At 52.0% G+C, this 24,092-nt stretch overlaps 1 protein-coding gene and 1 pseudogene across 1 annotated transcript in view; one reads left to right on the top strand and one right to left on the bottom strand.

The window, feature by feature from the left end:
• Positions 1-24,092, top strand: part of Crocc2 (ciliary rootlet coiled-coil, rootletin family member 2) — a 60,335-nt gene that overhangs the window by 5,669 nt on the left and 30,574 nt on the right. The window contains exons 2-15 of the mRNA XM_028755390.1: positions 4,975-5,125; positions 5,997-6,145; positions 8,347-8,453; positions 9,888-10,029; positions 13,682-13,785; positions 14,284-14,481; positions 14,767-14,863; positions 14,948-15,037; positions 15,179-15,385; positions 15,615-15,814; positions 17,608-17,790; positions 18,138-18,282; positions 18,540-18,686; positions 18,800-19,030. Of these exons, the coding sequence (XP_028611223.1) occupies positions 4,975-5,125; positions 5,997-6,145; positions 8,347-8,453; positions 9,888-10,029; positions 13,682-13,785; positions 14,284-14,481; positions 14,767-14,863; positions 14,948-15,037; positions 15,179-15,385; positions 15,615-15,814; positions 17,608-17,790; positions 18,138-18,282; positions 18,540-18,686; positions 18,800-19,030 (2,151 nt within the window). The remainder of the gene's footprint in view (positions 1-4,974; positions 5,126-5,996; positions 6,146-8,346; positions 8,454-9,887; positions 10,030-13,681; positions 13,786-14,283; positions 14,482-14,766; positions 14,864-14,947; positions 15,038-15,178; positions 15,386-15,614; positions 15,815-17,607; positions 17,791-18,137; positions 18,283-18,539; positions 18,687-18,799; positions 19,031-24,092) is intronic.
• On the bottom strand, positions 20,954-24,086 carry LOC114610779 (annotated as a pseudogene).

Here is a 24,092-nt window from a genome sequence, read left to right as displayed (position 1 = left end):
GGCAGTCTTGCCCTGATTGCTTGCTGCTGAGTTCTTTATTTGGAAGGTATAGGTGATTCCTGCCTTTCTCTGTACCTGAAGCAGCCAGGTTCCTTTTTAAATTCATCCTGCTCTTCCCTCGGGACCAGGACCTAAACTGTCCACCTGTCTGTGGCCATACTCATGAAGAAGAGACAGTGAATTAACTCATGTCCTTTTCCGTTCCTGCTTACTGGCCTTATTTATCTCTGTATCCCACCGTGCCTGCCACAGGAAGACCCCGCAGGCTTTAGGGAGTGGCCCAGTGCTGCTGGCACCATAAGAGGACCCCAGGAAGTCCACTAAGGGCTAACTACGGTTCCTGTTTAAGTTTGGCTGGGAAAACAGGAGCCAGCCCTCACCTCCTCAATCGCATCCTGACAGGGTTTAATGGAGTTTGCTTGTTATGTTTCCTCCTCTACCTGCAACCTGGAAGCTCACCTACTGGGTGGGGACCACTTTGGTACCTGCCAAGCCCCAGTTGGGGTGACTCTTAGGCCAAGAGGGGGAATCCCTGAATGCTCTCCTCTGCTTCCACTGCTTGAAGCAGCAATGAAAGGACACTCCACCCCTGCATCCTCACCCCTGGCCCCTCTAGAAGCCCCTTGTGGTAGATACACTTGACACTTCCTCCCACCCAACCTAGACAGCAGCTCTGAGAGCTGTGAGAGGCCAGCACCTCAGAGTCTGTGCTCCAATTGGTCCCTGCCCTTCCTTACCAGTGGTTGTCCTTAGGTGTTGCCTGGATTCCCCTTCAGGGTGATCCCTGTCCCAAATGTGGAAGGAATGCACATAGAAAGGTCATGCCTGTGGAGCAGGGTTGGAGGACAGGATGGAGCCCCAACCTTCACAGATGGTGGCATGACATACCTATGAGCACAGTGTGTTGAGGTCACAGTGGGCCCCTCCTCGGTTCTCTTAGAAAGGCATCCTGCTCTGACCCAGAGGCTGAGGTAAAGAGGCCCGTCCACTAGAGAGGACTCCCTCAACAGGGCCACAGCCAAGTGGGAGGCAGTGGTGTATGTCCCCACTGAGCCTCCAACGCACCCATGTGGGGCTCCATCTAGATGCATAGGCTACTGACCTAGAATTGGCCTCCCTAGGGTCTTTGGCATAGGTCGAGCTGACGAACACACGGAGGGCAGTTGGAAGGAACAAACATGGCAAAAGCTCTCTGAGTCTGAGGTCTTTTAGGAAAGTGAGCATGGAGATCCCTTTTGCCCAGGCAGTCCTTCCCACAATCCGAGCCTACCCCACCCCCCAGGTTATCCAGGCTTCCCACTGCTGTGCGCTAGAACCTTCCCCAGGCCATATAAGAAAGATCCCGGCCCTAGAGATGGTGACCCACCCAGGCTGGGGGTTGGGGGGGTACTGGTGGCAGCAATGGACAGGGCCTGCGGGGCAGAAGCTGGAAATTCTCCTAGCCCCACTCCCCACCAAGACCTGCCTTGGGTATGGGGAAGGAGGCGGTCCCTAGTGGGATCCCAGGGGATCCAAGGCCGGGTCAGCACAGACCTCCTTCCTTGCACGTTGTAGCAAAGCCCCGCGCCCCTCCCCCGCGCCATTTGCGTGGAGGCGGGGCGGCCCTCGCTTGCAATCCTCCCGCTCGCAGGGGACTGGAGGCGGGAGGGGAGGGCTGGCTGCCAGGGACGCGCCCCTCCCGCTCCCCCTCCGCACCCCTCCTGCTTGGCTAGGCGTCGACCCATCGCAGGCACCGGGCCACAGCTGGAACCTATTACGCCCCCAGCGCCTCTCGGGACGTCCCGGCTAATAAGTGACCCTCTGTAAACGTTAGGAATGAGTCAAGTTTGTGCTGCGCCGCTGCTTTCCCGTTAGCGGGTGGCGCCGCTGATGCTCCAGGGAGAGGAAGGAGGGGAGGCAGGGTCCTTCCGGCCTAGAGGGAACCTCTGAATGGAGCCAGCATCACGTCTTTAATCTGGGGACCTAGGGTTCTGTTTGCCACCGGAGTAGGCCTTAGTTTCCCCCTGTGCAAAACAGGAGGCTCGGGTAGCAATGGCTGGGCACCTCCTGCTCTAACTCTTAGAAAGGCAGGGGCGGTCTTGGTGGTCTGAGCACCCGGAGTCTGCAAGGCCAGAGAGGAAGGAGCAAGGGGAGCCCTCCTCCTCAGCAGTGGAGCTGCTGCACCCAAGGAAGACTGTTGACCACCCACTCAGAGCAAGACTGGAAGGTCCTCTGGAGGGAAGAGAAGGGAAGGCACCTTACCAAGACCACCTAGGGGAGTTAAAGGCAAAGCCTTGGAGAAGGTTAAGTCTTTCCCCAGCCTGAAGGGATAGGTTAGCCAGGCCCTGGGCCCACTCACTCGCAGCATCTGACCTTTCCAGGGCTCCTGGGGACCAGGACAAGCCCTGTCCAGAGCCGTGCAGAACCTGGACATTGGCATGATTTCAGTCTGGCTAGCTTAAGAGAGGAATCAATACATTTAGGGTGCCTAGGTGAAGGCCATAGCTTATCTCCACAGAGAGATTCAGGATTCAGAGTGGAAAGAGGCCTAGCTACAGTCGAGAGGAATGGGTAAGGACCGTGGGGTACCTGGAGAAGCAAGGCCTCCCCATCAGCCCAGACCTGGGAGTCAGAACCCGGGAGCTGCAGACTAGAAACGATCTTCAGTGAGCTGGGAGTCAGGAGGCTTCTGGGAACTCACAGTGGGAAAGGGGTCTGGGGAGTCCCACTGTGGAAGAGAATGTGGCTCCTGGAAAGTTTTGGGAGTGGGGTGGCCACTGGTATCAGTCACTGGTCATTAAGCCACTGTCTTCAGTTCAAGCATCCTTCATGGACAGAGCAGGTTGGCCACTGTAGGCTATTCCTAACCCTCAATTCTTAATCCTATACCTGGAAGTTTCCTGCTGACATAGAACAAGCCTGCCCACAGGACCTGACAGGGTCTTCATCTCAGGCTCATTTCCCCCAAACATGTGTCTCCCTCAACAAAATCCTGCTGAGACTCTGAGACCCTAAAGACCATTGTCTAGGTAGGAATCACAGGAAGGCAAGAAAGCGTTCTTTCCCGTGGTGTAGGTAACCTTGAGTTTTAGACTTACAACCTGAATTTCCAAAGCCAGAAAGGCCTATATATAGCACAAAGCTTGGGATCAAGAGACTTATGGCTCTGAGCTTTCAAAGTCAGAAGCTTATTGCTTAAGGTGCTTGGGGCAGAGGTATAGCACCCTGGGCACAGAGCACCTGTCAGTATCCTGAGTTCTAGGCACCCAGACTCTTGCCTCTGAACCCGTCAGTAGCTGTCCCAAATTCCTCTGGGGCTTGCAGTCCCTACAGTCTGGGCTCTGCCCTTTGTGTTCACTGAGTTCCAGCTTCTTTGTTAGCTTTAACTTTTCAGTTTCTAACCTCAGTTGCTTTCTTGAACACCGCGTCTATTTGAGCTCCCGGCTTCAGGTGTCAGGGCCCTTGGCTCCTGGTGACTCTTTGGCTTTGGGACTCTTTAATGCAGCTGCCGCTACTTTTGCTAAGACTTGAAAGCTCAGAATCTCGTCTGCAACTCATACAACCAGCCCAAGCTGCCTTCCTCATGATAAAGACCACAAATGGACAAACAAACCACCCAAAAGGAGGTTTTTACAGCAGCGGCCAGCAAGCTGCTTAGCTATCTGGAAAATACACCGCACGCTTGTGGTCAGCCAACTACAGGCTCCATGCTGCTCAAGCCACAGGCTCTTTGTGGAGTTGCTAGACAAAGTGCTTACCCTTTAGCATGAGTGGCAATACCTACAGAGTGAGTGGTTTCATCAGGAGTTCACGAGGCTGTCCTGTCCCAAGTGGGGTTTGCTTATGTCTGTGCGGATTATCAAGAGTAGGCGACACCAGCACAAGGCTTCTAAAAAAGGAATGTCAGCCCCAGCAGCCCAGCTTGTGATGTTTCTAGCAGCCATGAGATGTTCATGGACCGTTCAAAGCAGCTGGACCACCATAACAGTCCAGTTGACTGTGAAGAATGAGGATGGTAGTTTAATGGCTCTCTGTTCAAGGCAGCCCGGCACCAGGGAAGAGTGACTACTGTCAACATCAAATCTCTTCGCCCCTGGCAGCCTAGCTTGTTTGAAGGAAATCGTGAAAGGACGTTTACATCAAAGACTCCATCATCGATGTTACCATTCATAAGGTTAAAAGATGCTGTTCCTCGTCACATTCTCCTCGTCAGATTCCTCACAAAGCACCAGGCCCCTCTGATTTGTCTCACTGGGACTCCAGGATGTTATGCTCACACAGGAACCTATGTGGTTTTCTCTTCTGACAGCTCACTAGCTCACGACCCACCAAGAAAGTGGGCCACTCTAGCTCCCCTCTGGGGTAGGCTGAGGGGGACATCTCTGAGCTGCTCTCAGAACCAAGCACCCTCTGCTGACCTTTGTCGCCTTGTGCCTGTCTAGCCTCACAGAGCCCAAAACACCTCTTATGATAGATGGGTCTCTCAGAACAGGGGGTGGGCCCTCAGTCCTTTACCTGTAGTGTCCCCTTCCCTCCCCAGGCCTGCGATCACTGGGCAGGGTTTGGGACCCCTCCCCTTCTCTACTGTGCAGGTGAGCCTAACCTATCCAGGCAGGGCAGGTGGTGGAAGTTTTATCTGTGGACAGACCCAAAGTCACCCGTTCCAGACTCCCAGAGAGGCTGGCCCAGGACTCAGTGCCGCCTGCTTAGAGTTAAAAAGGGTGAGCTGAGCTAACCTTTGCCAGGAGTCCTTTCAGATACCCATTCTCTTGATTTCCTCATTTTTGCCAAAGCACTCCACAATCCCACCCCACAGGTGGAGAGACTAGGGCATGTGGCTTTGGTGACCAGCCTGGCCCCACTCTGCTATCTCCAGGACTCTTTGCTACATTGAAGTGACCTCGTGGTGGCTCCCATTGGCAACAACCGGCTTGTGTGTGGTGCCTGCAGGTTGTCTCGGGCCTATAAGAACCAGGGCTCTGGGGTGTTTTTCAGAAGTTGGAAGACACCATCCTGAGCCCCATGGCCAGAAGGGAAGACCGGGTACTAACTGTGCGTGGAGAAGGCCAACGGGCCTTACCCACTCCTGTGCCAGCCCGTATCCGAGAGATTGTGTCGAGCAGCCTGGGCGAGGAGCCACTCTCAGGTGAGGCTGAGGCCGCTCAGGTACCAGGGGAGCCTCTCAGCGAGCACTGGAGCCCGGCTCAGGGAGCCACGCCACGAGGACTGTCCTGTGTCTCTGGCTGCCCATCCCAGACTCTCCCAGCCCCGTTTTCCCAACCACCCTCCCTTCATTGGATCCTCAGGAGTCAAGCTGATAGCCACACGGCCATTAATCACTGCCACACACGGAGCTGATCTCAGCGTTTCTGACATTGTTCTGCTACCAGTGTCTTGATTTTATCCAGCTTTATTTTTCATTAGAGTAAAAAGCCTAAGGCTGACACTTTAGGTTAAGGTTGAGCAGGGACATCCTGAGTTTTATTTCTGTCCTCATCTATCCCCCCCCACACACACACACAAAGCTTTCTTATCAGCGCACTGCAGGAACAGGCTCCGAGGAACCCATCCCTGCGTGGAGGCCAAATAGCAGGCAGGCTCCCTGATCCCCAACTGAGCTCATGATTCCCCTCTGCAGGGGTCTGATGACCCCTTTGTGTCACAAGGGTCTGTCTAATCTATCTCCTAATGGCCCCAGGCTACCACTGGGCAATGGGAAAGGACAGAGATATACCTCTACATATTTGAAAAAGCAGCTTCCTTCTGTGGGCAGGGTCCTGCTACCCTGAAGCAGCAGTCCCACTGCTGTTTAGACATGATGAGTGGTACCCAGTGTCCCACACATGTGCTTTAATTGGTAGGGGCTTGGTCTGGCCATGAGTAGGTGGGGTTAGAGATATTTGCCAAAGGCAATAGGGATTGGAGGGTGCTCGGTACTGAGAGGAAGTGAAGTTCCTCATGGCCTCTTCCAGTTGTTTGGGTAGGGCCTTGGCCTGATCTGAATGCTATACCCACAGGGCTGCGGGAGCTGCCAGCTCCTACGACCCATGCACAGGAGGAGAGTGAGCTCCTTCAAGAGGAGCTGACACGATTGGAGGACCTGTTGGCCCAGGCAGATGCTGAGCGGGAGGAGCTGGCTAACAGGTGTCACATGGTCAGCCAGCGGGTGAGTGTCCAGCTGGTACCTGCAGGCCAGCGTGCAAGCCTGGCCCTTATTAGGGATCATCTATCAAAACAGGTGATCACTGTTATGGGCCCATCAGCCAGTCTCAGGACACTGGACAACAGATGGAGAAAGGGGACCAGAGGGAAGCAGGTGAAGCAGGAGATGTCCACCTCGGATGTATGCCTCTCATCTGCTCCGGAATCCCTGTGGAGTGGCCTGATCAGTGGTCACCCACTGGCCAGGGCTTTACCAGATATAACCACAAAGCCAGCTTCTGAACAGAGGAGAAAGCTAGGAAGGACTGGCACCAGAACCTAGGCAGAGCTTGTAGGTCCACCCCCCTACACCACTCCCCCGGCCTTTCTCACATGCACTACAGTCTCTGGTCATCAGCCAGGCTGCAGAATGGGAGGAGTGAGAGGTGACCTCTGAGATATAGGCTTCAGCCAGAGGTTATCTGGGGATGCCTGTGGGCTAGGGAATGCCTTCTCTATGAAGCTCGAGAAACGTGGGCAGAAAGGCGAAGGTGGCTTCCAGGCCAGAGCCCTTCCATGCATTATCCTCTCTGAGTCACAAGAGCTTCAGAGGCAGAACTGGGCACAATAGGCACAGAATAAGTGAGAACAGCCCATGCAATGGCGGGGAGCTCTGATCCCCCAGCATCTAGGGAACCAGCCTGAGCTCCGCACGGCAGGACAGATGAGGACACCAAGGCCAATGGTTCCCTGTGGTTCTCAGCCTGTGGGTCGCAATCCCCTTGGAATCAGACATTCCATGTATCATATATTTACATCATGATTCATAGCAGTAGCAAAATGACAGTTAGGAATTAGCAGTGAAAGTGATTTTGTGGCTGGAGGTCACCACAACATGAGGAACTCAATTGAAGGGTCACGACATTAGGAAGGTGGAGAGCCACTACCCTCAGGTCATAGAACCATGCCTGGGACATGTGCTGGCCCAGATCTGCTCTTTCTATGGCATGTAACAGAAGCCTGTGGAAAGCCTGAGACCTGGCCTTGCCCACATGAGGGTCCTAGAAGAGTTCCTGGTGCAATCACACTAGCCCTGAGGTGCCTACCAGCGAGTGGATCCCAGCTCTCTGATGCCCTTCCCACCATACCGTAACTCGATGGGAAATGCCTTTTTCTTTAGCCCCCACCCAAAAAGTCCCTCTAAGAAGGACTGTGAGGACCCCCTTACCATGGCTCAAGAGTCTGTTCTTCCTGTGGTGCATTCTGGGATAGGGAATCTTCCTAGCACAGGGCGGGAGATGCTGGGAATGAACTTCAGGGAATAGAAGCCACAGAAGGCCTTCCAAAGATTAGTAAACTAATAAGTCATGAGTCAGAGCTCAGCTCGCAGCCAGCTAGATGAGGGTGCCAGGAGACCCTGGCCCAAATTACACCCCCAGCACACTGGTGGAACATGGTGAGGGCCTTGGTGTCCAGCATGCCCTCTCCAGGTGACACTACAATCCATTATTATTGGAGCCCCCTAACCCCAACTGTCACATTGCTGGTGGCTGAGAATCAGATCCTTGGCCATCAGACACTCCCAACCCCATCCTCTTGTTCTTTGTGCCTTCCTCCTAAGACTTCCTTGGTTCCCTGATGTCCTAGGCTCTGGGTTCAGATCCCCCTGTAGTAATAATGGCTGGGTGGCTGTGGGCAGTAGGCCTTGGGTGTGACATCCTGAATTCCACATTGACCCCTTGGGATAATGCTCTGTGTTGGTAGCAAGGGGACTTGACACCCATGTGAATATGTTCCCAGCTGCTAATACTGAGAGGAAAAGGGGCGGGTACCTTGGGAAGTAGGCCAGGCCAGAGGGGTCCAGATTCATGCCCCATGGAAGCATGGAAGAGCCTGCCTTTCAGCTGTCTACCTTATCCCTGTGTGGCTGACATTTGGGCTGCCCCAGCCACTGGGGACAGCAGGGCCTCAGTTTACTAACCTGTAAATGAAATGTCTCTAGAGTCCCCCAGAACCCTGCCTCCTGCTGCTCCTACCACTCCCATAGTATCCCCAGGCACAGTGGAATCCAAGCATCCGGCAGGCCTCCCCTCTCCCTCTTCTGTAGGCCACAGGCTCCTGGGAGATCCTGTATCCTCTCTCTGCCCAGGGTGGGTTTTATGGCAAAGATGTCATACTTGGATAACTAGGGAGAGGTGGACCAGGTGGGCTCACACTCCTTCCCAGCTGCAGGCCCGCCTGGATACCACTGAGGCCCGACTTCGGAAGTCAGAGCTGGAACATAGCATGGACTTAGAGGAGGCTCGTAGCCGGCTGGAGGCCTCACAACAGAGGTGAGGCCCAATGGGCGAGTGCTCAGGGTTGCAGGGGTGCATACCCCAGTACACCTCATCCAACCCATCAGAGCTTAGTTACCATTGCCAGGGAAAACTTGCACAGGGAAAGCACCCTGGGCAGGCGGGAGGGAAGGGTCAGTAGCAAGCAGAACTGGACGCCCTCCTGCTCTCCTTCCCTTTCCACTGGAGACCACTCCCATATCCCCACACACATTTCCTCACCCCTCAGGGCCAGAGTGAGGGAGAAGGGAGAGAAGGGGCAGTCTGCAGAGTGGGCAGCAGATTCCTTTCCTCCTCCTGTGGCACAAGCCAGGGGACAGTACAGAGTAGAGAGCTCTCTCATCACTGTTGGGTGAGTGGGACTCTTTCCAGTCTCCCCAATAATGATTTATTTTTACTTCTGAGTAGAGGGAGCAAAGATATCAGGGAGGCTTGAAGCCATAATGTCCCAGCGTTGAGGTCAGGATACTCAGGAGTGCCCACCAGCAAGTGAGAGCTGGCTTCAGAGATAGCCTAGTCCTCTGCCCACATCCTTCAGCCTATATTCCTGTATCGTGGAAACAGAAGCATCAATGTCATTTTGGGCCAGTGGGCAGTCTCCCAAGGCACAGCCATTGCCAAGGGCTCCCTGACCTCACCCCCTGAGTGTGGTGTCAGGATGCCCACTCAGGGTACTGGCTGGCCATCACTGCTAGTGGTGGGTTACCACAGTCAACCATGGGCCATTGGCACACACAGTCCTGGGTGCCCTTCTCTGGCTGTCCTTACCACCCTGACCACGACTCCAGAACTTTTGGCTTCAAGCCTCTCTGATGTCAACAGGCCCTTTTGTTCATACTTGGCAAGAATGCACCACACCCCAGTCCTGGGAGCAGCCCATGAGCCTCACTTGGGTGATCTCGCCATCACTAACATCCTGTGGTTGGCTTACCCTCCAGGAATCTGGCAGAGGGAGAAAATGCTGAAAAGCATTTTGAAAACCCATTTTGAGGGAAGAACATCCCCAGGGGAGCCTGATGCCTGAACAGTGCAACAGGATCCCTGGCATCTCTCAAGGGGCCTGACTCCCAGGGATGCCCAGCTTCTGCCAGTCTGCCCCTCTGTGGCCCGCTTTGAGCCTCCTGGACCCTGTAAATTTTGTTTTCTTCTTGGAGGCAGAGGAGTGGCTAGGGGTAAGGAAGAGTTTGAGAGAATAGGATTTTGAGGAAGGAAGGATGACGTTGAGCTGGTTCAGGGAAGAGTCGTCCTGGTGCTGGTCCATGTAGGTTTCATTGCAGGGTGGTCGGTGATGGTTGGGAATGGAGCTGGGGCTACACACCTAAGCGGAGATTGGGGACCTTGGGACTCCATTTCAACCTCTTGGTTTAGGCTCCTGGACTCTCTGTGCCTCTTTCAGAAGTCATCACACAGCTGTGGGTTTTGTCCATTTAGGAGCATGAGCCTTTCCCAAGTAAACACCGTCCTTCGGCAACAGCTGGAGCACATGCAGAAGGCCAATGACACATTGGCCAGGGAGCTGACCAGGACAACACACAGTTTGCTCCGCCTGCAGGGCAAGTTGGAGCTTCGAGAGGTGCGTCACTGGTCTAGGAAAGAAGTGGCCCCATAACCTGTCCCTACTTCTGCCTGTTTAATTTGGTACCTGCAGCTCAAGGGAAGCTGGTATCATGTAATCCCTCATGGTGGGAGCCTCACAATCCATTTTGCTTGGTCACAGCAGCCTGTGCCATGAGGGACACCTCAGTCCCCTTGAGGAAACGAAAACAAGACTAAACCATTCTTGGCTCTGATGTGTGACACTGTTGGCCATACAGAGAGGCTGATTAAAGGATCTAGGTTGCACAGCTGCTCTTAAGCTCCTGGCCAGAAACCACCAGAGACCCACAGTCTTGCCCACTCAAAGTGTAGCATCAGAGAACAATGTTAAAGACCTTGGGAGATATCTAGGTCTGGTCTCCTGGTGTGGGACCTTCTGAGAAGGGTGTGGCCTTGGAAAGATGATACCATACAACTGAAGCTAAAGGCATCCCTTGACAGCCCTGCTCTAAAGAGGTCTGATCACACATCCAAGTGTCCCTGTAAACACCAGTGGCCAGATTTCCCCCTCTGAAGCCACTTGAAGAATACACTCTCTCCATATGAAGGCAGGAACTAAGGGGGACCCCTGGTTCTGGATCCACATAAGTCCTTTCAAACAAATGCATCCTGGAGAGCCCCTGATGCTCCTCTCTTGGGGAGAAGGTAGCCACAAAGGCCCCCTATCCCCTGCCTTCTACCCCACACTCATCATTTCTGGCTGTAGCTATAGTAGAGACACCTGCCATCACCTGCAGGAGAAGTGCCTGCTAAGATTCACAGAGGGCGCAGTGTCACCAGGGAGCAGGATCTGCCATCCCAGGAGAATTGGGCACAGGCTTGCTGAGACAGAGGACAGCCGTGGTCCATGCCACTCACTTGAGTGACTTCTACCAAGCAATGCTATACAGAGTGTCCACCATCACCTTGGCTTTGCTCATTTATGGGTCTTTACTTCCCCTGCCTTGGAGAGCTCATCCCACAACCTTCCTTTCAGCCCTGTGAAGGGCTCTGTCTCCGGGCTCTTTGCTGCTGCCAACCAGGCTGTGACCTCCCCTGACTCTAACTCGGCACAAGGCTGTTGGTCTCCTTGCTCTGGTGACTTCTTCCACTTTGTCTCTCTGGCTGGCTGCAGGTTTCTATGACACACCCCATGTGGGTTGTTCCTGCTTATCCTACTCTAGACGTGTCCAGCCTCTGTCCTTCCTCATGACTGGAAAGGACCATTAAGTCTTTCAGTATTAGCTCTGCCCACCTCTCCCTCCTCTCCCTAATGCCAACAAGATGTCTGTGCCAACTTTACACCATCTCTAGTGCTCAGAACCATCTGAGTTACCTCCCTCCTTTACCCTGAGCTAGGCTAATTTCTTTAGTCACGTTCTTGCTCATCGATGGCCCTTCTGGCATCTAATCACCTTGGACTCTTCCTCCTTGACTTAAATTACAAATAGCAGATTTTCATCTTTAGGAGAGTGAATTGCATCTTTTCTAAACATCACACTCTCCGGTCACTGTATATCCCAAGCAGCCATTTTGTGCTTGGTATATGATGTTGCACGGCCTGCTATTGTCCAGATTCTGACCCTGTTGTTTCTGCTGAGTCCTGGTCATGGTGCATTGTCTCTTTGTGTCCTTGGTGGTCTTGCACTAATGGGGAGCTGCTTATTTTCCTTGGAACTTTATGGAAATTCTTTGAAACCTAGGTGAATATAGGATTTTTCCAGAAAGGCTTTTCAACTGCTTTTGATGGGTGCCTTGAGGCTGCAAGGGTCTGTGAACCACACTGCTGGAGGCTTTTAGGATGAAAACTCAGGCTGTATGCATTTACGCAGCAAACTGCATGATATTCCATTGGGGTTCCAGGCACAGGGAAGAATCATTTCTCTTTTTGTTCGTCTATAACATTCTAGATAGGCAGTTTCTCTGCAAGACTGTTTGCACACACAGGTGTGTGTGTATATGTGCATGTTTGTGTTTATGTGTGTATATATGTACGTGTGTGTGTGGTGTACAAGCCTGTATTATGATGTGAGCAGTGTGTGTATGAGCCTGTGTGTATGATATATATGGTTTATGATGTATATATGACTTGTATATGTGACGGTTTAAGTGTATAATGTATATATGCATGTGTGTGTATGTGTGTGTATGTGTGTGGTGTACAAGCCTGTATTATGATGTGAGTGGTATGTGTATGAACTTGTGTGTATGGTAAGTATGGTCTATTGTATGTATGACTTGTATATGTGAAGGTGTGAGTATACAGTGTATATGTACATATGTGAGGTATGTGTGCATGAGGGAGCCCATTGTGGGTGAATGACAGTCTGAGTGTGTAAGGCTATGTGAGCATGTGAGTGTGTGAAAGCTTGTATGGGTGTAGTGTGCTGGAACGCGGTGTTTGTATGGGTCTGGATCTGTGATGTGGACCTGCATGCCTGTGACTGTCCATGAGTGACGATATCTGAGAACAGGGTGAAAATACAAGCATGTGTTTGTGGCATGTGTGGCATGTCAGAGGTATGCTTGCTCACCCTCTAGTCTATTCACCTTTAATATGTCCAGTGCAGCTTTGGGGTATCCACCATGTTTGAGGAGACCCCCACTTTGGGCATTGCTCAGCTCCCCAGAGGAAAGAAATGGATACTCCCGTTGCTCCTTTTAGAATGGAGTTGTATGGTGCTGGGTTCCTCCCCTGTAGCATGTCCTGGCTGCATGCTCTCCCTGTGCTAGCCAGCTCTCAGCCTTGTTAAGAAGAGGAGAGGGTCTAGAAACACATGCTTGATGAGACAGGAGTGAAGATGTCTAGTCCCTGGGATATGACAGGGCACAATCAAGTGTCCCCTGCTGTGCACCAAGGTGTACAGAAACATAGTCCTGAGATCAGGGTGCACAGGAGGCTCAGACGTGGGGTCTGCTAAAGAGTCGGGAATGGCCTCACACAGGAAGAGGTGTGGCCCTATGACAGGCATAAGGAGAGTGCGTCCATCTGAAAGCCATGCTGAAGAGCCTTGGGTGAGGCTATATCATGCAGGGACAGGCAGGAGCTAGAGGGGAGCAAATGGTTAAGGGAACCCTATGGGTCCCAGAGGTCAGCATGCAGGACATCATGAGGTGTGACACCAAAACACCAAGACATAGACACCAAGAGCCTACTGGGCTACACTGCTCCCCAAGGGCTGTGGTCACGTTATACACACTCCACCATCACAAGCCTGCTTCCTCCTTCCTGCCTTCTCTGGTAACTCCTCTGCTGCTGGCTGCTCTAGGGTTCAATGGGGGTGTTTTTATTCACCTAGTCTCTGAGCGTCCCCTAGCATCAGACCTCCCATGGCACCCAGGGGAAAGATGAGCAGCCCCTCTCAGATGACAGTCCCAGTACCTAGGAGAACCTTCCTCTTCTGGGAAGATCTAATTCTCAGCAGCCCTGATTTCTGTAGGACAATGCTGTAGTGCTATGGTAGGATCTGGGATCCGTTTTCTCCTGGCGGGCATGGCATTGTCTCCCATGTGGGGTTGGGAAGCCCATGGGATGGATATGAGGCTCTGAGACTTAATAGCTAAAAAATGGGGCCCCCTTCCAGCCCAGGGGTGGAGTGGTAGAAGATAAAGGGGTCTTGGCCTGAGTAGATACAACCTCTCGCTCTCAGGTCCAAAGGTTGAGCCTAAGACAGCCTGGAGACATCCTCCCTCTGTGGAGACAAGCCAAGGCTCTACAGACACACCTGGCTGAGCTTCGGGAATCCACTGAGAGGTAAGCAGAAATGTTCACCTAGTGCTGGCTCTAGCTGCCCTGTAGGAAGGTGGGTGGAGGAGGGGGAGAGCAGGAGGTATAGAGACTGTGGAAGGGGGCAGGGAATTGGCCTTCTCTAGATGGGAGGGGGGACCTTGGCCTTCATAGGGTTTCAGGGATCCACAAGTCCCTTCTGGAAACTTCGTGGGGATCTGCCCTAGGCATTCCCAGTGGCCCTGACATAACAGCACCCCATTTACACAGGAGGAGGAAATACAGGCCCGGAAGCCAGTATCTTACTCCAAGTTATCATCTCTGGTCCGCTCCAGCCATGCTCACTTTTCCTTGCCATTCTATGACCTGTAAACCAATTCACAGCATATAGTAGGCCCCTCCTGAGGCTGTCCATTGCTCCTGTGGCCTGCCTCTCCAGCTCTGAGACCTGGCTTACAACATCCTGGGCCCCACGCTTACAGCAGGATCATGAGGCTCAGCCAAGGTACAACTCTTGTATCCCAGGGGTCTTGCAGATGTTCGGGCGGACATGACCCGGACAGCCCAGCGCTTGCATATGGCCTGCCTGAGCCTCGACTCCCACCTGCGGCTGACAGCCAACAGCATGACCAGTGACCTGGAACAGCGTCTGAGGGAGCAGGCTAGGGAAATGCTCCAGCTGCAGGGCCAATGGGCTGCTGAGAAGGTGGCGCTTCAAGCCAGGTGGGCCCTGGGCTCTGGCTGGCCAATGCAAGGAGGTCCAAGAGGCATGGGCTTGAGATGAGGTGGAAAGAGTTTTCCAGGTGATTTCACCCAGCATCCTGACATGGGGCTGCAGATCTGAGTTGAGTAAGACCATGAGCCAGGACAGCAGAGTTTGGAAATCAGTGCTTTATTCCCCCAAAATAGTGGGAGTTACCATAGTTCTATAGCAGAGGAGGCGTGGCATCAGGACGTGGACCCACAGCACCCTCAGGGCTGTCATCATCACCTTGATCCTCTCTCCAGACTTTCAGAGCAGACACTACTGGTAGAGAAGCTCTCTGTGCAGAAGGAACAAGGAGAGAGAGCCATCCTGACACTCAAGACGGACATCCAGAAGCTGGTTTGTGGGCAGGAAGTGAGGAACCGGGAACTGGTATTTTGCTGTGGGTGTGTGTCCACTTAGCTCAAGGGTCTCTGCCCACAGAAATCCCGGCGCAGTGGCGGCCAGCTGGCGGTGGATGATCTGAGGGATGAAGTTGAATCTCTGCACCATGTCCTGGCTAGCATCAAGGAGGTATGCCCTTGCCTGGTGCTTTTCCTGGATGCAGAAGACCTGTGGGGACCCTGGTTTTAGCTGGTCCTCATCCAGAAGGTACTGTTTAATCATGGCCACGCACTCTCTCTCCTCTTTTGTCTCGTTCTCTGTGACCCGAAGATGGCCCAGTCAGATGCTATGTGTCCAGAGTTGGCCTGGAGCAGCAGCATTGAAATCAGGGAAGCACAGACCCGACTGAGGAGCCCCCCATGTTCTCTGTCACCACACCAGAGTATGTCCCCAACACGGACCAGCTCTCCGACTAACCTACATCCTGCACTGCAGGCTGTGCAGGCAGCCATTGAGCAGCGGCGGCAGCAAGAGCAGGTAGGTGACCACAGCCTACAGGGCCACCAAAGCCACCAGTCTTCCTCAGCTAGGGTACCTTTATGGAGCTTTCTACCACCTACCCTGGCGATACTGGTAGCCAGGTCTCCAGGGGGCCTACCCATGAGCCACACAGCCTAGGGAGGGGCCTCAGGTGTCTGGGATCTTTCTAGGGGAACTGAGGTGCTCTGGCTGGCAGCTGGTGCTCACTGAGGGTTTCAACTGGCAGGAGCTGCGACTGAGACTGGAGTCCTCCCAAGAAGAAGCAGCGGGGCTCCGGGAGCAGCTGTCTGGGTACCGGAAGGAACTGTGGACCTCACAGAGGCTTCTGCAAGACAGGGCACAGGAGCATGAGGATCTGCTGGGCCAGCTGGAGGCCCAGAGGCAGGAGGCACAGCTCTTCCAGGCATCTGTCCATCTCCTAGAAAGGTGAGGGAAGCAGCAAGGCTGGGCTGGGCTGGGCTGGGCTGGGCTGGACAGGGCAGGGCAGGGCAGGGCAGGGCAGGGCAGGGCAGGGCAGGGCAGGGCACGGCAGGGCAGTTGTCCTCTCTGAGGCCTCACAGCAGGAAAAGAAAAAGGCCACGTCTCCAGATAAGAACCTTTTGGTGACCAGGCTGCCCCTCAATCTGCACCCCCTTGCCTGAATTGATTAGCTCCTCTCCCTTTTCTGTGACCCCCCCCCCATACTGTATCTGATCTAGGCATCTCTTCCCTAAAAACAAAGGCACTGTTTGCACATGCTGTGAGCTCTCTGCAGGGCCAGGTCCATAGCCTATCCAGAAGCTCTGGTGTTACCAGGGTCTGCTATCCTACCATTCCTGCTCCAGGCTCCCCCACCCCTCCAGGTGACCTTTCTCTACCAGCATCCTTACACTGTGGCCAAAAGTACGCCAAGCCTACCCACTCCCCACATACCTTGTGGGTTCCATGGCTTCTTTGCAGCTACCATTGAGTTCTGAGTGCTTTCTACACATGACTCTTTGACCTGGGGCTGGAGGGAGTCAGGGCCATAGAACGTATAGGGAATCTATTGGATCTACTGGATGCAGGCTACGAGCCAGGGGTCAGCCGTGGATCTGAAATCTTCCTGAAGGAGATGTACAATACCCCCAGGGAACAGTGACAACCATGTCCCTTTCCCCCTCACCGTAAGGATGGGGGACCACACAACCTTCCCAGCTCCTCCGAGCAGCCCACACATACTCTGGGTGCTATGGCACAGTAAATGAATACCAATCAGTCCTGTCCTGGAGAGACACAGAGTAGGAGGGCACAGAGGCGGGTGCATCAGGGCAGCCTTGCAAAGGGGCAGAAATCTGAGGACAGCAGGCAGAGCTCAGGGAGGGAGGGAGGCCTTCCTAGAGAGGAGACAGAGGTGAGTGGAGGCCTGCTGTGTAGCAGAGTCTACAGGGAGTCGTAAGTGGGCCTGACTGGCAGGCAGAGCCCTGTCACAGAAGGATGACTTATCTACATCTCCAAAACCAGAGGGCACAAGAGGCCACATGAGAGGGGGCATCTGTGGAGGCAGGGGCAGAATGGAAGCAGCAGAGGGGGATGCTGGAAGGATGTCGGCAGGACATAGCAAGCTGTGTCAGATCCAAAAGACTTCTGGGAAATGGGAGCTGATACTCAAAGGACGGGTGAGAGGAATGTATCTAAAATCTGGAGACCTAACTGAATGGCTAGGCATGGCTGTACACAGGGTAAGAGACATGGCCAGAAGCATCCAGAGCCCCAACGACCACTGCGCAGGGACTTAGGGATCCACAGAGTGTGTATAGATCAAGTAGACAATGGCCAGGGAGGTGTTCCTTCTATGGTGAAAGTTTGCAAGGATGGGGGTAGGCACTACCTGTTGGCAAAGAGATGTCTATGAGGACTGCCCAGGCTGCTCGTGTGGCAGAGAGCTGGGCCCTAAGCTCCTTCAAGGGAAAGGGAAGACTATGTCCCAGACAGTGGCTACTTCATCTCAGGCAGCTAATTAGGATCTGAGGCTTGGGTCCCACAGAATCAACTTTTCTTCCTGTGCCTAAACCACTTCTGCCTTTGAAGCCCTTGAGGACATGAACCCACCCCACTGCTACTGACACAGACCCCTGTTCCTACTGACCCATACCCACTCACCCCTGACCGTCTTCCCCAGAAAATCTTGATGGCCTCAGCTGCTCCTCCCCTGAAGTATGGCTTGAGGCTGCCTCTACCTTTACTCCTGCTTTTCCCAGGGAGAAAGTATCCCTGGAGACGACAATGGAGGAGCTGAGGGCAAAGGCAGACATTCGGGAGGCAGAGACACAGAAGCTAGAGGCTACAAATGCAGAGCTCCGGAGAAGCCTCCTACTGCGGGCAGAGCAGAAAGCTGAGCTGGTCCAGCAGAGTGAGCACAGCCTGCGTGAGCTGGAGGCCAGGTGGGTTGTGGAGGGGCTGCAGGTCAGCTGGGGTCCCTCAGACTGTGAGACTACAGGTGAGACACCTACAGGGCATCAGGGGCAGGAGGGGCCCCAGCTCCTCCTGAGCTGGCCATCACATGCCCATATTCCTATACCCCACCCCCCAGTGCCTGGCCCTGTGTACACAAACCACCTGTGTGTATATCTTACCCAGGCATTTAACTAGAGGCTGCTCTCAAGGGAGCACTGTGCTGCTCTGAGGTTTCCTGGGCTTAAAGGTGTTTGTTAGAATGTCCCTGCCTACGAGTTTGCCAGGGCATCTCTGAAGAGACCTCTCAACTTTGCCTTTTGGCCCGGGGCCTCAGCCAGGGCCGAGTGGAGCATCTGGAAGAAAAGGTTTCTGGGCTCAGGAAGGAGCTGGCCACATCTCGGGAGGCACTAAGCTCAATGCAGCTACAAAGGGACATCTTGGAGACTGAGAAGGAGAACCTACATGGTGCCCTGGCCCAGGTATGTGCACTAGTACACATGGTCCTTGCTGCTGTCTTTAACTGTGTGGCCTGGGCCACTGCCAGGGCTCCTAGCCACTGTCATTGTATGCTAACTTCATCCCTGACCCCTTGCCCTCCCAACCCTGCTGGCTGTATCTGCTCCTTGGGACAATCCCTGGGCCACCAGTCACCAACTCTAGTCAGAACCTAATTCTACTGGGAAATCTCTGAAGCCTATTCCCAGAGACAACTCTGGGTGACCACTATGCCTCACAGGCTGAATCTGGCAATGCTGACTTGGAATTGCTGGTGACACGGCTGAAGACAGAGGGAATGGAGCAACAGGACTCACTGGCCAAGATGGCTTCGCTGCTGGAAGGGCTTTCCCAGGACAAAGGCACCCTAAACCATCTGGTGCTTCAGGTAACGCAAGAACCAAGGCCTCGGCAGCACAGCAGGCCTTTGTGGGGTGGCTGGCTTGTGGGAACTCTGAGTGTGTGCTCCACAGATTAAATGTCTTCCCACCTGCCCTGCAGCTAGAGCAGGAACGGGACCAGCTTCGGGAACAGCAGAAGATGCTGGAGCAGGAGCAGACTGGCTTGAGAGAGCAGCTGACACAGACAGAGCAGCAGTTAGGGCACATTCAGGCTGAGCGGAGAACTCTGCAGGAGACTTGTGGGCACCTGGAGCAGAAGCAGGAACATCTAGAGAAGCAGGTGGTCCTGCTTGGGCAAGAGAGTGCCCAGCTCCGGGAGCAGGTGGGCCAGGTGAGACCAGGCTGTCGGTGATCACACATCCTGCCTTACTACTGCCGGCTGTACCTCTGAAGGAGGTTGGAGGGATAGCTCAGTGGATAAAATGCTTGCTCGCACAAACATGAGGAAGTTACCAAGGATCTATGAGGATGGAGAAGCCAACAGCAGTATATATGATTCCCTGTGGGAGTGCCAATGGGCAGGGGAAGGGGAGAAAAAAATAGGTCAGGACCGTCCTTCATGTTTGGGTTGGGGTTATGCTCTGGCCTCTGGTGCCTGGTCAGTGTGTGCACAGTTGAACTGTCCCATTACTCCTGTGTTTGTTTAGTTCCTGTCTTTTGGCTGTTGGATCTCTTTGGAGTTTTGCTTTGTTTTGTATGTATGCACAGGGGTACATGCACATATGTGTGCACATTCACTGAACGTCAGAAGACTACCTCATATGTAATTCCTAGGGTCTACCCACCTTGTACACACACACACACACACTTGCCTGCACATATGTCTGTGTGCCACATGTGTGCAAGTGCTTGTGGAAACCAGAAGAGGGCATCTTAAAATTAGAGTTACAGCTATTGGCTGCCATCTGGGTGCAGGGAAATGAACTAGGGTCCTCTGAAAGAACAGCCAGTGCTCTTAACTGCTGAGCCATCTCTCCAGCCCCCATCTACCTTGTTTATAAGGTCACTCACTGGTCTGGAGCTCACTGAGTAGGCTAGACTGGCTGATCTGTGACTTGACTGCAAGCGTTTCTCCAGTCTCTGCTGGTCCTGGGACTACACAGCATATCATCATCCCCAGATTTTTTAAAACATGGGTTCTGGGGTTGAACTCAGATCCTTGTGCCTGTTGGGTAAGCACTTTACCCACTGAGCTCTTTCACCACCCTATTCCTCTGTCTTGTGGTAAAGAAGGATCATTCCGTGTGGACTGAGTTGAAAGAGTTTTGTCTTTTACAGTGTGTCTTGTGTGGGACCCCTGTCTCTGTTGGGTCTCAGACTTTCAGGGACATTCAGGTATCCATGTCTCTTGTGGGAAAGCTTCACCTCTTCCTGTTCTCAGATCCCCCCTTATTCCTGAGATCATTCTTTCACTTTTGTTAAAGTATAATTAACGTGAAGTGTGGGTGACAGGCAGGCCAATGAATTTGACAGTGGTGTGCACCTGTGATGACCAGTCAAGAAAGAGAACACGGTTACTAGTCCAGAAGCCTCCCCCACAATCCACCCTGTTCTTACCCAAATGCCTAAGGTCCCAGCAGCCTCTGTTCCAGCATGGAGGACCCTCCATTGGCTCTGTGGCTAACTCATACCAAGTTTCTCTCCACACTCTAAGACTTGTCCATGTAATTACATGTACCATAGTGTTTGGCTTTTGGACATAACTCCATGTCACAGTGTGAATAAACACAGCTCCTTTCTCACACACCTATTTCTGGACACCTGTGCTGTTTCTGGATTGGGCTGTAACACACCAGGCTCCTGAAAGCCTTTATATAACCTCTTCTCAGTATTCTTGAGCAAATGTACACAAGCAGAATTATGGGGGTCATTGCAGAGGAGTGTGGTGAGTTCTGTCATTCCTCTAGCTGCTCCTTGACCTCGTCAGTATTGGCTATCATCCATTTTAATTTTTAAGCTATCTTCTGTGGGACATTCTAGGTATTGAGGTTTTGATTCATGTTTCCAAGGCAACGAGTGGTTTCAGCACATTTTCATGCACCTGTTGAATTTGTGTCCTTTTTTTAGGCTTCTGTGTGTTTTGTGAATTTTGTATCTTGGTTGCCTCTATATAGGAGTTTCTCATATATATCAATACAAATACCTTGTCAGATCGATGTTCTGCAAATGTCTTTCCCCAACTGGTATCTTGTCTTTCTGTTTTCTTAATACTATTTTTTGCAAAATATGTAACTTTAATTTTGGCAAATTTCTTTTTTTGCAAATAGACTTTTATTATCATTGAGGAAGAGGACACATAACCTACTCAGTTTTCAAAAACAGATGTCATCCATAAAGGTGACAATGACATAATTGGAGTCCACCCATAGTCTGATGGTCTCTTCTGGGTAGTACCGAAATCTCTGCAGATGGCAGCCCTCCATGCTAAAAACCAAGAGAGAGGATACAGTTGAACAGACAATCACGTTCTTCTCACTGACTCCCATCCATTCTGGGCTGTCGTTGTAACCTTGGAACCCAAAACTTGCTACCAAATGTCCTTTAACAATTATTTGGTTCCCAATCTCTTCCAGCTTCATATCAAATGTGGCAAATTTTGTGACATTTTTTGGACCACGTCTGGCCATCAGGGTTATCCTTCTTGGGGTCCAGAAGGCTCTTTGGCATAATGAGAATGAGAGACTTGTAGACACAGGGACGGAGAATTCTGATGTCCTCAGTAAGCTGCTCATGAAATACACTTTTGACAAGATATGTGAGTGTTTCTTACACAGAAAGACCCATTTCTTCTGAGGAGAGCAGTAGAGTTTGTTAATACTGTATCGGAATACATGGACTTTGGAAATGAGGTGTGAGTCGGGAATCCTAAAGATGTAGAGATTACCCCCAGTATCACCTCCCAAGACAATCGGGCCATTATTTGTAAAGACAGCTTTCAGTGATTGACAGCGAACAAGCAGCTTGTTAGTCGCCAGAGCTTCCCTGTTGTGACAGTCCCAGAGTTTGATAGTTTCCTCACCATCTACAGTGACTGCAATCTGCATCTCAGGGAGGGTTGTCAACATCCTGATGTAGGTGGGCTGTTCTGGGCTTACCCAGGTCATAACACCCTCGTGAATATCCCAGGTGGAAATCTTGGCCTTAGAACTCAGGGTACAAAAAACTGATCTGTCTTGTCGGTTTCTTGTTAAGCCACGCCCTGAGAGATAACATGCATATCCCCGAATTCCAGGCTCCACATGAATTTCCTTGTAAGTGAAATCTTCTGGCTTTGCCCGGGACTTGATATGTTCTTGCCATCTTTGGTAAACAAAGAACTGCTTCCGTGTCTCTGTGCCCAGGAGCTGTGGGGTGATGATGTCACAGAGGAGCCATCTCTTCACACAACTTCTTCCACAGGATATCACTGCTCGCAATTTCATTCCAGTTCTTGTTCACTTGGGAGACCTGTAGCAAACTGAAGACATCCAGATAGGAGAGGATTTTCAGCAGCGGCACACTAGGCAAATAGAACTCCATCTTGCATGGCCTGAGTCCACATTGACTCTTCTTTCTCTTTGACATTCTTAATCACTACCTATTTTGTTGTGGTGGACTCATTGGTTTTGTTTGATTTTGCTTTGTTTTTTGAGACAGTAGCCTAGAACTCACTATGTAGCCCAGACTGGCCTCAAACTTGTAGCAACCCTCCTACCTTAATTTTCCCAGCTTCTGGGATTATATATACTAACCATCATGCCATGCGTTTTAAAAATCGTATGATCAGTGTTTCCTAGATCCTATGGTTTGCTTAGCCCAAAGACAAAGAGTTAGCCTTCCGTGCTTTCACGTGGCCTTAGTTGAGGTCTTCAGCCCATTTCATCTTATCAATGTCACATGGGTCTTTATATATGTTACAGTACAAGTCCTTTTGCCCGTCTAAGATTCGCTGAGTCCAACACTTCCCCAGAAAGACTTTCAGTTAGCCTTCAGGTGACTTTGATATCACCAGAGTGTGGGAATCACAGGTGTGCAGGATGGCGTGGAAACTAATGCTTGCTGTCTTTCAAGCCAGTCTTCACCTGTCCAGGCCCTGCTTCAAAGGGACTCTCGTGTTTGGGCTGCTTTTCTGGGTGAGTTACTTTCCTGTTACTGTGACAGAGTATCTGACAGATTAAATGGTTTGAGTGAGAATACTAGCCTCCACCCCCCATAGGCTCATATATTTGAATGCTTAGCCATCAGGGAGTGGATCTGTTTGAAAGGATTAGAAGGATTTGTGGCCTTCTTAGAGGAAGTGTGTCACTGAAGTGGACCTTGAGGTTTCAAAAGTCCACACCAGGCAGCCCCTCCCCACCCCCATCTCTCTCTTCACCTGTGGATCAGGGTGTAGCTCTTGGCTACTTCTCCAGAACCGTGAATGCAACATGTTCCTGCTATGATTAAAATAGACTAAGATTTTGAAACTGTTAACAAGCTCCCTGTTAAGTGCTTTCTTTTGGAAGAGTTGTCTTGGTCATAGTGTCTCCTCACAGCAATAGAGCAGAGATGAAGACATTTAGCAGGACTGTTCGTTTGTGTTCCTGGTTTCAAGGAGGTTCAGGCTATGGTCATTTGGCCTCACGTTTCTGGGCCAGCTTAGAGACAGAAATCATGACGGCATGAAAATATGGAAGAGGAGGTGGCGGTGACAGTTCACTTCATAGATGACAGGAAGCAGGGAAAGAATGACAAGAAAGGGACAAAATACTGCGAAGGGCCTGCTCTTGGTGACCTGCTTCCTCAGCTAGGTCCTGCCTCCTAATTTGTCACTGGTGAGCTTCAGTCTGCAGGAGCGATCCATTACTGGCTTACAACTATGACCAGAGTCAAGTTCTCTATAGAGAATGGGACAAAATAAGACTCAGGGTGTTCTTAGGAACTGTGAACTCCTCAGTATCTTCCTAGCACAAACTATAAACCAATAAATGCTTTGAGGAGAGATATCAAGTGGCTGTTCCCTGCTCCAAGAGCTCAGCTGTTCTAGACCCTGTGGAGGCCTTGTACAGACTCTGTCGAGGTCACTGGTGGAAACGCTAGGCTTCACCTGATGCTACATCTGTACCTCCACATACATGTCCAGCTCCTGGGCACTCATCATCTGGCAAAGGTTGCCCCCTGAGATCAATAGTTGTCTCCTACCTGGAAACACCAGTTCTATCACATGCCCATCAGGATTTCAGAGTGGCCATTCCCTCTATTGGAGAGCACATGTATGAATTTCTGAGTGCTGATGTCTCTTATGTCTACCTGCCTTCCCTACTGTCACCTTCATGCCATTATGCCTTGACATTCTTCTTCACAGACCTCCCTTGCCCTTCCTATTTGCTCTCTCTCTCTCTCTCTCTCTCTCTCTCTCTCTCTCTCTCTCTCTC

This window comes from Grammomys surdaster, unplaced genomic scaffold (assembly GCF_004785775.1).
Source record: "Grammomys surdaster isolate TR1022 unplaced genomic scaffold, NIH_TR_1.0 126059, whole genome shotgun sequence".
Lineage (NCBI taxonomy): Eukaryota > Metazoa > Chordata > Mammalia > Rodentia > Muridae > Grammomys > Grammomys surdaster.
This window is presented reverse-complemented; position numbering and strand designations above follow the sequence as displayed.